At 29.0% G+C, this 15,544-nt stretch overlaps 1 protein-coding gene across 24 annotated transcripts in view; it reads right to left on the minus strand.

Annotated features, from left to right (window-relative positions):
- The window catches only part of LOC145259271 (mucolipin-3-like), a 109,905-nt gene that overhangs the window by 23,265 nt on the left and 71,096 nt on the right, over nucleotides 1-15,544 (minus strand). For 16 of the 24 annotated variants that reach the window (XM_080117225.1, XM_080117216.1, XM_080117219.1 and 13 more), the window contains one exon: nucleotides 4,139-4,252. In XM_080117225.1, the coding sequence (XP_079973351.1) occupies nucleotides 4,139-4,252 (114 nt within the window). Of the gene's footprint in view, nucleotides 1-4,138; nucleotides 4,253-13,131; nucleotides 13,150-15,544 lie in introns of all 24 variants that reach the window. The other 8 variants (XM_080117220.1, XM_080117215.1, XM_080117158.1 and 5 more) reach the window with 1 other exon arrangement.

A 15,544-nucleotide genomic window follows, 5' to 3' on the forward strand; every position in this document is an offset into this window, starting at 1 on the left:
GTTGTGACAGGCAGTTTTTGAGGGAACCCTACTTTTTAAATAATACAGTTGGCCATTTTCTTTAATGTCAAATACAGTTCCATTGGGGTATATCAATTTTGACTTGTTTTGGCCAAACATTATATTCGCACCTTGTTTGATGGCTGCCTGCACGGAAAATATGTCTTACTTAAATGTAGGTATGAACAGAGCATTTTTTAGAATACAGTTACAGATTTTGCCTTTATTATTTTTTAGAGATATTTTAGTATTGCCTCTTTTCAAGACTATATCATATATTTGACTTCGGCAAGTTCGACAAAATGACTTTGTGGATTAAAGTTTGAATCAAAATTAATAAAATCAGATTCCTTGGTGATAACGTGTGCTGTAGCACCACAGTCTACAAGGAGATTTTTACCGTTTGTGGTATTGTCAAATTTACATGTGAATAGAAATGTATTTTCTTCCTCAAAGTTCTCAGCGTTTATATCGACATTAGAAACTTTTGTGGTTGGGTCATCCACAATTATAGCAGATAATTTTTTTCTTTTTCTTGGGAAAATTACTTTTGGGGAACACGTTGCGGTGCGGTGCGTAATTTGGTGGTGTCTGTTTTCGAGAAGCATTTTTGAACTTCATAATATTGCTGGAGTTATTATTGTCCACAAGCATATGATTAGTCTCTTCGTAACTGCACAATGCCACTTTAAATTCGTTGAAATTTATGGGTTTGTCTTTTTGCGTTATAACAGTTGTAAATGGTTTAAAATTGGCTGGAAGTCTCTTGAGGATCATTGATATCAACAAGCTATCACTTATTATTTCACCTGAGAGTTTTAAGGCATTGGCGGTTGTTTCTACCCTTATAACGTAGTCAGTAATAGTTTCATCCTCGTTACATTTCAGAGACGTTAGTTCTGTATATAGTGATATAATTTTCAGTTTCCCTTTTGATAAATAATGTTCTCTTAATATGTTCAATGCTTTCCGTCAGTCATCCAATGCATCTCTTATAATCAGAGACAGACTTCTATCGTCTAAGCATTGAATCAGTTCTTCAAAAACAGTCGCATTCTTTGAGAAATTCGGGGTCGTTAAGATTCTGTTAGAGATTGTATCACTTTGTGTAGTTTTCGAATCCTTAGATAGCCCAGAAATTTTACCTGCCACAATTCGAATTTAGATTCCGATCCGTCAAACAAAAGACGATGACTGGGCGCATAACCTATTAAATGTTGAGATATTTACCACTAAGCTATATCTCCAGATTATAATAAATTTGCTGAAATTTTATTATCTCCCTTGATCGGTATAACATCAAATATTCCCCTGTAAAAATTATTCTTTTTTATCTATAAGAGAGAAAAGCTAATTTTATGATCGAATTTTTTTTTTTTTTTTTGATACTTATCGAACGAATTTCTGTATAAAACATATCTAAGGACACTTCCAGACATATAAATTAGCTTTGTGTGAAATTTGCAAAAGAACCGCTCAGCATTCTGGAAGGAACTCACACACACATACAAAGTGACTTTTATATAATAGTAGAGATATATATATATATAGTATACATTCATTTATACAAATATTATTGGCTTCATATGTGCATACATGTTTCAGTTGTGAAATCACAACTGAAACATGGAATTAATAATGTTTGTATATAAAGAAATTTATACTATAATACTGCTCTACTTGCAATTGGGCACTTTTAAAAAAAAAACAAACATCAGAATTTCACTGGTAGTAGTACTAGTTTAACATCTAGGAAACTGCAGAAATTCAATTATATATATATGGTATACCCTCACTTGTTTGCAGGTTAGCCTCTTAATCCTATCACATCATATGCTGGTATTCCGGACTAGCATCATAAAGAAACACAACCTCTTGACTCCTGAAAAAAATGGAACTTTCTCCTTAAGCACCTAAAGAGGAGAAGTAATTAAAAGTTTTGTAAAGCAGCAGCTAAGCTGTGTCATCATTATCGTATGGCACAGCAAATTTCATCATTTTATCATCATTCATTATTGGTGAGTGTGCAAATAATATTAATTACTTTTTCAATTATTATTGCAATACACTACATATATTTTTTATAAATGCATGCACTGTATGTACAGTGCATATTTTTGTGACTGTATTATTAATGTTTTTAATTGAATATTACTGAATTGTGCTGAACTGTATTGTATTTATCTAAATTTGTTCCACTTTGTATCAATTCTGATAAATTTGTTGTACACATAAAAATGACTTTATGTATGCAACATAACTATGCAATCTTACTGTCCTTACGTTTCTTTTTAATTAAAATATTTTTGCAGTACAAAATTAAAATGTGCTTACATTATCATTACGACATTAACGAAATACATAACTGCATGCAATATTACTACAATATTACTGTATTAATGAGTAAGAGTGTCTTTAGAAAGTGTTTAGTACTGTAAATAATCTCATATATTGATGTTTTAATTTGTTTTTTCACTATTCAAAGGGGGGGGTAAAGAACATAATCCCCACAAGTAGTAAGAGAATACTTTATATAGGGGAGAAAGAGAGTGATAGAGGGGTTTGAAAATAAAAAAAATATTACACACATTTTTTTTAAAACTCTTCTAGTTTTTTTTCTATGCTCCCGGGCAATGCTGAGTAACCATGTTAGTAAATGAAGAAGAAATATTTTTGTTTTATTAAAACAATATTTAGTTGTCAATGTCAAATAGTTTTATGGAATTTGCATAGAGTTTCACTAGTATTCATAAACTCCTGAAAAATGTTTACCTGGACTTTCTTCAGGGAAGAAGATATTCTATAATCAGTTAAAAATTAAAAAAACAAAAAAAACAATCAAATCTAAATACTGTTATTAGCATTCAAGTGAATCAAGGGAGATAAAAAAAAAACTGTCTAAATTTAACATACTAATAACAGTTTTTTGTCTATTTGAGAATAATATATACTCTGATAATAAATGAAATCCTTTTTTATAGTGTTCATATGCACGATGACGTAGATGTGAGCATGGAGGGGGCATCAGATGTAGTTTAGGCGGAAAATAGAGTTTTTAGAGTCTCTGCAGACAACAATTTATGTGGGCAGTTTGTTTTATGCTTCAGCAAATTATGGGTGTGAAAAATGTTTTGGAAAAACACAGGAGCTGCACGGTTTTCTGCCTAGCACATGTGGACATGCATACAGTCAAAAAACAGCACAGTTCCCATGATTTTTGGAAACATTTTTCACACCCAAAATGGCCAAAGCATAAAAATTGCCGTTATTGATTGCTGAAATATTGCCCCCTTTAAAATGCTCATGCTTCCTAAACTACACCTGATATCCCCCTCCGCTACTTCACACACATGCACTTTTGATGAGTCATAGTGCATTTGAACAGATCACACAATGATTTCATTTGTATAAAGTTAAATATGTGCATAGATTTTATATATTTATATTGAATTCACTCAATATGAATTTTGAACACAGCTCTTCAGCATAAGGGTGAGTAATATGGGTTATATTTAGTTTAGTTTAATGCAAAGGGGCCAAAGAGGGGGTGGAAGTCTTTTGGGATAATTCATGTAGTTCTGAATTTTGTGAAATTTTAACAATATATATTAGACATCAATCAATAAATATTCTCTAAATTTTTTCAAAAACTTTAAAGGGTTTGAGAGGAGGCATAATATGGGCATGAATTCCCAAATATTTTAGATTTGTAATATTTAATCCATAGTCGTTAGATACCAGTTAAGCAAGATTCTCTGAATTTCAATTTCTTCTTAAGATCCCTTAAGCTTCAGCTTTAAATTTTATACACTTTCAAGAATCAAAGTCATGTAATGAATTTTGATTAAGGTTGGAATAAGGATTCTAGATATGAGATTTTGTAGCATCATATGTTGATTTTAATCTCTGTAACAGAGCTTAAAAGTGGTACAAAATTCTGTTCATAGAATTAATTTTACTTTAAGATGAGTTTTTTGTTTCATTTTTTTTAAAGTTTTAACATCTTTACCATATAAGAATATGGTAAAGATGTTAAAACTTAAAAAAAATTAAACAAAAAGCAATACAGTTCAAAAGAAAAAAAAACAAAAAACGATAAGTAGTGAATATAAAGTTATGTAATGAAACGAGAACTTACATTGTAATTTTTGAAAAAGCCAACATAACGAAGTACACCAAGCCATCCAAGTAGGTTACCAGTACCCAGCATTATGGCACAGAAATCATAATTTTCTGACGTACTTTGCAGATGCTATTAAAATAAAGAGAAAAAGAAACCTTGTTCATCAAAAAGAAAATCTACAAAGGTAAATTTATTTTCATACAAATGTCAATAGATTAAAAATGCATTAAAAATATAATCTTTATTAATTAAATTATAAAACAGTTTCACATGTGTGCTTCATGCTAAATAAACTGAGAATTATACATTGTTTTTTAAATGTTATTTACTATTAATCCATTATTTATTGAAATAAAAAAAAATGCAATACCATAAAATAAAACGAAACTTTAAATTCTATTTTTTTAAAATTTAATTACAAAACTAAATCTCCAACATGCATTTTGGTTTCTTAAACAAATCAGCCGTTTTAATCTTTTTTTAATAGTTAAAAAGAAAATTACTTTCTGACTTTTAGAAATTTGGGGGAATTTAAACTAGAAAGTAATTTCTGGTTTTAAAATTACTAACAAATCCTCCTGTATTACAAGATGAAAAATGTTTGAAGTTATTAAGTTGCAATAATTGGATAGAGATTAGAACAACATTTTAAAGTTTATAACGTTTTGGAATTTTTGAGATGAGGATTGAGAATTTGAATTATTTGGGCTGCTGTTTTTATCTTAGATGATATTCTCACAATGTTTCAGCTAGTGTAAACCCCCATCCTTCTCTTTGTGAACTCTGGAATCTCATGAATTAAATAAAGAAGTTATAGTTTTATATCAATTTAATTCAATAGATAATTTAATGACAAAACAATATAGTAATAATTAAACTTAACTTTCCAAATCTTATTGAAAATAAATAAAAGAATGATACAAGAGACCAATGCATTCAGACATGTTGAACGCAGATACTTTTATTTGAAATGAAACAGCAGAGTCATTTTTAACACCAATTAATTACAGTACACAAACATGAAATCAAGTATCAGCCAGGATTATTTTGAAATATTACAAGATGAAAAGGATCACAGTTGCAGTCAGTGGGATGAAGTGTGACAGTGTCCATCTTTGCTATGAATGCTTTCAAAAGTTAATCAAGAGTCACCCGTCAATGATTCAAGGTGGTGACAGAGTTGGTATTTTTGAATGAGATCCTCTGAATTTGGAATCTAGTTTGCTAGTTGATGGTGCTCGTGGAGAAAAGACTTTTTCACAGTCTACTATAACGTAATGATAATAAAAAGTATCTGTTTTTAAAGACAAAAATTTCTTATCTATTTGATGTTCATTTCTTTCAGCTCACAGACTGAACTCCTGTCAGATGTAGCACAATTAAGAACCTCATCCCTGGATGAAGGCAATACATTCTGACAAGCACAAAGAAATACTGAGCAGATATTTACCATAAAGTTTGGTCAATTAACAGCATTTTCTAGATCTTTAGACACCACATAGTTATTAGCAAAACAATTGGTTCAAACTCATACAATCCTTGTGAACCCAGACTCAAATGTGAACTATATTTAGTGAAAAATCACTTTTTTTTTTTTTTTTTTTTTTTTTTTTTTAAATTTTCTTATCAGTTTGTTCAAGCTGGGGATATAGCATTCTACCAGATGCCAAACATTCACCTGCTCACTGAAATATTCCAACTGAGAGATGATTTTAAAATTTTGATCGTCCCTTTAAGTGTAATTGTTTGAATCTCTCTTGCACTTGGTTCACAGAGTATAATTTCCGGATAGTTTTTGAAATTCTTTTTCAAGAGTCTAGTTGCTCCTATAATTACTGGAGATGATAAAGATCTTCCTAAAATTCCAGTTTCTTTTCATATCATACATAAGACCTTGATATTTCATTATCTTGGGGACACTGACTTCTAATAAGGTTGCTTCTTTCTCCTTGTCCCATATCACTATGTTAGGTTTTATGGACCTGTTTTCTATGTATGTAGCTGTAGGAAGTGCATAGTAATAGTGTATGACATATTTCTGACTATTCTTTCTGGTATATGTTCCCAGGACTTTCTGCTACAATGACTTCTGAGTCACAATAATATCGCACACACGCACACTGATAGTATACTCCCCATACACACCTGACATGAATATAATGCACAAAAGAAGCTTTCTAAATTAGCGATTTACTATGATGTATCAGAAAAAGAGAAATTAAAAAAAAAAAAAAAAAAAAAAAAAAAAAAAGAACTAAAAAAAAAAATTAAAGATATTTGGGGACTTTTTTTTGACAAGCAGATAAATTTTAACAATTTTTCATTAAGTGCTTTATTTAAATGAAAATAATTTTAAAATTCTTTTAGAATTAGTTACTCTTTATCAGTAAGAAAAATATTCTGAGACAATATAACTGAACATTTTGTTAATTATCCTGAAATGAGAATATTTGAAAATATTAAAAATTAAAGAAAAATGTTTAATTTATTTTTTGAATGATAAAAACAAAATAAAAACTTGAAATAAATTTACATCCAAGGATGGAGTACTGCTGCCACATCTGGGCAGGAGCTGCTAAAAACAGCCAATCCTGCCTTGACAGAGTACAAAATAGACTTCGTGGGAGATGCCCTTTTCTCTTCCCTGCAACCTCTCTCCCACAGAAGAGACGTTGCGAACCTGTTTTTGTTTTATCGTTATTTCCACGGCAAGTGCTCGTCTGAGCTCCAATCTCTGCCCCCCCCCGCACCAATCTTTCACGATAAACACCCATTTAGCCGAAACAACTGTCATTAATTTTCCCCACTCTTTATCTGTGCTTAAATCAAAGCATAGATTCCATGAGCAAAGCTTCTTTCTTAGAACTGCACGACTGTGGAACTCTCTTCCGTTTGCCTGTTTCCCACCTGACTACAACTTGGAGGTATTCAAGTCCAACATAAACGAATTCCTGATGAACCGCCCCCTTAAGTAAGACACTTTATCAAATCTCCAATACTAACAATTACTACGATACTATTCCATTGATTACTGTACACTCAATAACCCTTATCTCTGAGTGGCTGCCGGGCCTTGATAAGTGGTGACCTCCATGTAAAAAAAAAAAAAAAAAAATTTTTTTTATATAATCTGTATGATTTTTTAAAATCAACAGCACCAATTGCTAGCTGCTGCTGATTTTGGGGAAGGGCAGGGAGTAATCTTAACTGTTTACTTACTGTAGGTTTTGATGAAATGAAATATTTAAACCATATATTTAGTATTGATGTATTCACAAGTAAAATTTTTAAACCTATAAATACTAAAAGTTTGGATGTGTATGTTTGAAAGCAGCAGCAGTTGTTATAACTGCTGACTGTTGCTGATTTGGGGGGAAAATTATCCTCTTTATTTCATGCACATAAAATTCTCAATTTCTGACATATTTTTTAAGACCCATTTGAGTCTTTTAAACTTTTTTCTTCCTTCAGATCTGCATCTTTAAGTGTAAAGTTTTAAGTTCAAAAGCAGCATTTTTTCTTCTTGCATATAGGTTTTGAAAAAATCTTTTTGAAAAGTAAACTATACTTGTCTTCAAATGGAAAATTTTAAAAGAGTGATTTGCTTACTTTTTTGTTTGTAAATTTAACCTTTTTTTTTAAAAAATAATATGTACACAAAAATAAACAATTCTAATTTACAATGTGGGATTTACATTTAAATCAATTATATTAAAATTGAAATAAATTATGCCAAATTAATTGCATTTAAAATAAACTTATTGTTATTATCGTAATAATATTTAAGATGAGCAAAAATAAAAATTGCATGGGAACAACAAAAAACAAAGTGACGTGAAAAAAAGATCAAATTATTCCAAAAATAACTTTTTCAATGAAAATCTATAACAAATAAAATTTAAACATGTCTTTTTCTTTTTATGCATATTGCTAAAAAACGTAAAAAAAAAAACAAATTAAATTCTGGATGAAAAGTTATAAATACAACAGATTTAACTTTCAACATAATTTAAACTATATAGATCTTCATAAAATAAATATATTTGCAAAAATCTTTAAATTATAACAAAAGCAATATATATAACTATCTATTGAAATTTATTATTTTTATTCATTTGCTAAAAGTGAATTAAAAAAAATAAGAAACAATTAATTATACTTAATTTTTTTTTTCTAAATACACTACACATTTTTATGTTAAGCTTACAAATAAAACTGAATTTTAAAAATAAAACAATCAAGTCTTTCTGTATGGACACAACGATTTTAAGAACTATATAGTTTTCAATTGTTGTATGAGGGTTGTTCCAAAAGTAAAGCATCCCATTTTTTAACTCTGAAATTGAAAAACTATAAAAAAAAAAGGAGTAGTACCATCAAAACAAGTAACTTTTGTGCTCTAGAATTTATTTTTATACATAGTCACCGCCATTCTCAATGCACTTTTGATAGGAATTCAATGACACATCTCTGCTTTTGATGCATGTCATCCATGACAGAAGTTGCTTTCTTAGAGTCTCACACCATCAATATCTGCAACAGAGAGATGAAACTTTCAGGTCATGAATGTATGTTCAGTCATTATAACAATGTAATTTGCAATCCCCTCTGATCCATTCAAACAGAATAAAAATAGGAGACATTGCTTTTGGAATGCACCTCATCATATATATATATATATATATATATATATATATATATACACACACTAAAACCTTGATAATCTCGATTGCATACTAAATGCATTAGCTAGGAGATAAACAAAGGAAGAGTTCAATTCTTGTACTAGAAATTTATTTTGGGGTGAAAAAAAAATGAAAATGTATTTCAAGATTAAAAATGAGTCAAGGCTAAAAGCAACAAAATGCTGTTAAAATATAAAACATAAAAAAAATATTAAGAATGTTTTGCAAATAGTTGTACAATTTCTTCGCACCTAATAAAATAAGATGAATCATTCTAACCAGACAATCTATATTAATAGAATTCTGAGATCACTTGTATGTGTTTCTTTTATCTACATGACTTACACATGTAATATAATAAAGCACTCAAACAAACATCTTTAAAAAATAATTTAATTACAAAATAAAATCCTCCATAAATCATTTTGAAAAAAAGTCAGCTTTCTGAATCTTTTTTGTTAATAATGAAAAAATAAAAATAAAATTTAAAAATAACCAATTAATTTGTGACTCTTCAAAATCTGAAAGGAGTTTGGGAGCATTTAAACTGTTAAATAGAAAGTAATTTCTAGTCTTAAAATTACTAGCAAATCCTTATTAAAACACTGAATGTTTGAGAAGCTATTTACAGGCAATAATTTTATAAACAGAGATTAATGAGATATTACCATAACAAAATCCAGATAAAGTTTTCATTCAACCAAACAATACCATAATAACTTTAAATATCCTTTTTTTCTTTTTTTCATAATAATTTGATAAATTTATAAAAAAAAAAAGTGCATAATTTAAAAATAAAAGCAGCAAAGTTAAAAACAAAGAAAAAGCGAATTAAGACTGAAAGTAAAAAAGACACCCGAAAGCGTTCATGCTAATGCAATTGATGTCAAGCAGGATTTGTTGTATCAGAAGCATCGTTACCCAAGGAATCCAAGCAATAACTTATTGCAGCACCAGACTTTTTTTTAATATGCCATCACAAATTCTTGAAGTGTAATCAGTTCATATATTTTCTTTTATGTATATTTATGAAAGATTAAGATTGCGGTTGAAATGCCTCCCAACATTCAGCACTCATTCAAAAATTTCTTCCTTAAATTATCATAATTATTTTCCGATATGAATTCATTGAAATTAGAGGCAACTGAAGAAGTTTCTCTTTCAGCACCAACAATTTACATTTACATAGCCATCGTTAGGATTCTTTTAGAGTCCAGTTTCAAGAGTTTTTCAACTCAACAGCATATTAAAACATCCACTAAATAATAATCACAATGAAGATATACAAGACTATACATTTCACATAAAATAAACAATATAATAATTGTTCCTGAAGGTGCAAGGATTAGTCTAATATGGATTGATGTTATCAAGACTAGTCAGATAGATTCTGAACACATGCATAAGAGTGATACATATTTTATAGAATTTTTCGAAACAAAATAATCTTTTTATATATGTAATGGAGTTGGATCTGATGTTAGCCATAGGTCTAATCCTAACCTAGCTCTAAGCAATTGTTTTAATGCAATAGATAATAAAAAAGAAAAAATAGACACTGAATTCAGTTCCCCTTCAAAAGGATCCCCACCTCAATCCAGAGACATTTTAATCTTGGCTGGAATAACTTTTAATCTCTGAAGAATCAATAAACTCTAAACATTCGAAGACTTTTAAGTCAGAATTGAACCTTATATTTTCTGATTCCACAACTGTTTATGACTTACATTCAAATTTGAAGTTTTTAATCAAAATTTATTCTCAAGAAAATAAACCATTTATGATTTACAAATTATCTGAATGTATGAACTGCAGCACAACAAATTAAAAACAAAAATAAAAAATGAGGATTAAGCATGAAATGAAGGTACAATAAAAAGGTGTTTTAAAAGCGGAAAAAAGCAAATGTTCATTTTTATCAGTTGTTTTTTATATTTCCAGTCCATTTTACAACATATCAACCACTGCAAAACAATATCTATTGTAAATAATTGGAAATGATTCACTAAAATATACTACTACTTGATGAATTGTTGGAAAAAGTTCATAATTACAGAAGTTAGGCATGTGTATATGTTTGTATGTACGTTTAATTAAAATTAGAATAAGGATTCTAGATGTATATACAAGCTGTATATATATATATAGATATTACACTTTGTAAAAGGGGACATAAGTGATACAAAACTGTTCTTTGAATTTTATAACTATATTTTAACTAGTATCATACTCACCCTCAGACAGGTAATCAACAATTTACAGTCCAAGTGAACATAATAGATGCAAGTGAATTGGTCTTTTAAATATATTTCTAAATTAGCATTAACTTTTTCCCTGATTATCCCAATTATTCACGGAATAGGTATTTTGAACATTTTTTTATAATTCTGAGTATTTGCGTTCTATTATTGAACTTAAATTTCTTAGCCAAAATTTCCATGTTTTTTTTTTTTATAAGTTTTGATAACTTAATCCTTTTTTGTAGATTTTTTTTCTTATGTTTATTTCTAAATACAATTCACTGTTTTTTTTTTGTTTTTTTTAGCAATTGTGGTGTGCTGTAGTTACCATTTTCAAAACAGCAAAAAAATTTTTTCAAAAGTTTATTTCTGTATTGTATCAAAAATTGAACTGGATAAGAAAAAGATATTTTTTCTAATGAATGTAAGGGATTTCATTTGAAAATAAAATTTTACAAAACTAATGCTGTGAGAAATGTCAATGAAATAAGTTTTGCCAGAATTACAAATAAAATACAGACTTTTTTTTTTCAATTCTGAATAGATGTGTGTGTGTGTGTGTAATGCCTATACTAAAAATAATGGGGATAATAACAAAATAAATTTTAAATGCATATAACTGCCAAAGTATTGATAATTTTATAAAAAATATTCTCAAATTCACTTAATCAGATACAAAAAGGATAATTAAGCAAAAATAAAAAATAAAAAAAATTGGATGGGTAATTAAAAAAAGTGAAAGGGAAGTAATTAAACAATGTGATATTTTTTCTATACTAGTTTAACAAATGGTTTTATATTGGTGATATATTAAAATGCAGTCACATAAATCAGTATAGTAAAAACATGAAAAATGGGATAAACTTTCCTAAGTCTCTTTTTTTCATAAGTCTTACAAAAGGAGGAAATGTTAATTCTTTTTTAAATGAGGATTCATAATTGTATTACTTGGATTATTCAGAGTACTAGTCTCATCTTTGATGATGTTCCCACAATGTTTTGATCAATATAACCTCCGACCTTCTTCAGATGCATTTTGTTGAAATTTGGAAATCTTGAATTGAATAAAAGGTTCAGTTCAAAATTTGATATAAATTCCAGAGTTTAGCACGAAGATCCTAGATTAGACAAGATGCACCAGGAAAAGGTCGGAGTGCATATTTGCTGAAACATTGTGAGAATAACATTTAAGCTGAGAATTGAAGTTCAGATAATACAAAAGGAACAAATGTTGACTTACACAAAAGATACAGGTATTTTTACAGAATCACAAACGTTTTTCTTTCTTATATATTTTATTAAAAATGAATATGTTATTTAAATCCATCACTCCGGACTTAGAGTTAGTGTTGAGATTAACAAACAATGTCCCCCTGATGTCCAATTCATTCTAAAGGTATTTAAAGAACAAAAACAAAAAAAAACATGAAACAAAAATAAACACCAGATTGGAGATGGGAATGATTCTATAAAATTACTAAGATATGAAATAAATTCAATATTGGTAACCCAAGAGTACCAACTGACTAATTATGTAATTATGTTGTAACATAATTTTGTTGCTTTTACAGAATTTGACATTTTAAAGATCCTATCAGAGCAACAAAGTTGTATTCATAAGGCTTATATGAAAATCTATAAATTCTCAATGAAAAAACAAAAGTACCAAAAATAAACAAAAATGTTTGATGGAAGGAAAATATTGTACACCAAAAATCAAGTAGTTTTATTAAAAAAATAAAAATCAAATTTTATGGCTGAACAACGATCTCTTGATGCCATTTTGTAGGACAAGGAAGATAATAATCTCCATATAATATATTTTGATTGTAGAAATTCCCCTCTGAACCAAAGTACTGCAGGTTAGCAACAACAGATGCCACATACAAATTTATTATGTCTAGACTATTGATTGGTCAGATTAGGAAATTGGCGTAAAAGAGGAGTAAAAAAAGAAAAAAAAAAGAAAAAAAAGGTTATTGCAAAATGGGAACCCTATATGATGCAAATATTTAAATAAAAAGGCGTATATTTTCACACCACAATTATAGTGGAGGAAAAAAAGAATTTATCAAATAAATACCGTGTTAGTCAATTCACACTGAAATGTAAAAATAAAATATCAAGCAACCAAACAAAATGACTAGAGAAAAATTATTAGTTACTTTTGCTTTAAAAATAAAATATAAGAATAAAACTAATAAACTATAAGAATAAAATGATAAAGTAATAACAAACTAATTAAAGTAACAAATGAGTAAAATTAAAAGAATTATAGGAATTATTTAAGTAATCATAATAAAATAATAAATCAAAGTAATCATAAACAAATAATAAAATAATCATTAAAGTAACAAAAAATAACATTAAAAATTATTAAAAGTAATATTAATAAAATAGAAGAATGATAAAATCAAATGGTAAAATAACTTAAAATAATCATAGAAACTAATTTATGATTAATATAATAGTTACGGAAAAGAGGACTTGTTTCTACAAAAATTCTCAAACCAAAATAAAATGTATTTTCCTACATTTCATTTTCATAATCTATTTTTTCCAGTTTAAATTTACATTTTGCAAAAGTTTCAACAATTTTTTAAATATTTTTTTTTTAATTATACAAGAAAACTAATAAAAAAATTACTAAGGATCTACAATAATAATTGTTGCAAAAAATTATTCATAAACCACCATTCATTCTGGTGGGATTGAGTTGGCTTCATTCCTGGCCTGTATATGACATGGTAGTCCATGCATGACAGTCCTAAGTAAGATCATCCAAAATGGCTAATCAATTGTGATTTCACTGTTGAAGACTGGTCACTTGTTGGTCTAAAAGATCAACTAAATTCTTATTGATGTTATTGCCCAGGTTCCAGCTGTCCATCAATTTGCTTCTGCCACCCAGCTAGAAAGGTAGGGAAGATTATATTGCAAATTAATTCTCCCTTTGAAAGACATCATTGCAACAAGACTGATGGGCAAAACTTCATGTTCAGGTGTTCGCAGAGAACAGCAATATAGTCAGTCTGCCGGTAGTGTTGGTTGGTTTTTGTTTTACGGCATATCAACCCTTTTCGAGTTATTTAATGCCGAATCCAAAGATTTTGAAGAAAAAATTTTTAATAGAATATATTTGCTGTTTTCAAGTCAGTTTCTGTTTAACCCATAGTTGGAACCCTAACAGGTACTACCACTCCGGGTCAGAGTGGACCTGGGAGCAATGGTAATTAAAGGGTGGTTCCACACTCCCCAAAGCCCGCAAGCTGGGGCCTCACCACTGGATATAGTTTAAGGTCATATCCAGGACCCCCATTGAGGGACTTTTACCCTCTGCAGGGAGGCAGTCGGTGTATTCTAATGCCCCACCGACAGGGCCGCCGGTAGTGTAAAAAAAAAAAAAAATGTGTCAGAGATAGTCTTTGTAAAAGACATCCAACTTTGGCCATCAATCAGCCTCAGATAAGACAAATTTGTTGACCATCAGTAATTTTAGTATACATTTTACAGAGCTAATTTTTCTTGTTTAAATTAATAATATATTTGGCATTAATGTGTTGAAAAAAGAAAAAAAAAGATTCTAATTCGAATGGAATAAAAAATCTCAAACTACTTGCACAAAATTATTAGTCATTTTATTGAAAATCTATAACCTCAGTTAACATACAAAAATCAACCCATGCTTTATCTGATTCACTACCAAACTTTTTTTTAAAAATTACATTTGCACAATTTTATTTCCTTTATGAAGCCATAAACTCATTAGTAATCGACAGAGGTTACCAAGCTAATTATGGAATACATAAAACTTAGGAACATCACAATAGTTAGCCAATACAGAACTCCAAAAATGTGTCAATGATATATGTTCGTTCACACAATTCTGAGGACTGCAGAACAATGTGAAAGGACATCGCTGGTACATCTGATTCATTCAAATTACACATCCAACATTATATTAAAAAATATTAACAGAACATAGGTAAAATATTTTGGAATTATCTCACATAAAATATATCAAATTTTTATCAGTTAATAAAATTAGATAACTAGCAAGTTTTGCCTGCTTGCTATCACTTTGCACTTGGATTCCTATTCATTACTAGAAATCATTAAAAAAAAAAAATCAATTAAATTACTTCAATAAAAAAGTAATTCAAAGATTTCTTTCCTTCAATCAGTCAAGCAATCGTGATATTACAGCTAATAAATAATATTGCAAATCAATATCTCTGCAGATCAATATTTATGCAATGATCTATACAGCCAGTGTAGACACAGAATCAGTATTCCATGGTAACTTAGTTTCAAATCCTTACAAATATACAGTCTGACGCTATTAAAGTTACAACTTGTCATACAGATCCAGCATTAAACCTGATTGCCTACATCAGATAATTGAGGTTTATGCTGCAGTTCTTATTTGAATTGTCTGAACACAATAGTTTCAATAGAATTCTGGTAGGAATTACCTTGGCTTTTTTTTGGGCTAG

Source organism: Euprymna scolopes, chromosome 3 (assembly GCF_053919585.1).
Source record: "Euprymna scolopes isolate OS-2025 chromosome 3, ASM5391958v1, whole genome shotgun sequence".
Lineage (NCBI taxonomy): Eukaryota > Metazoa > Mollusca > Cephalopoda > Sepiida > Sepiolidae > Euprymna > Euprymna scolopes.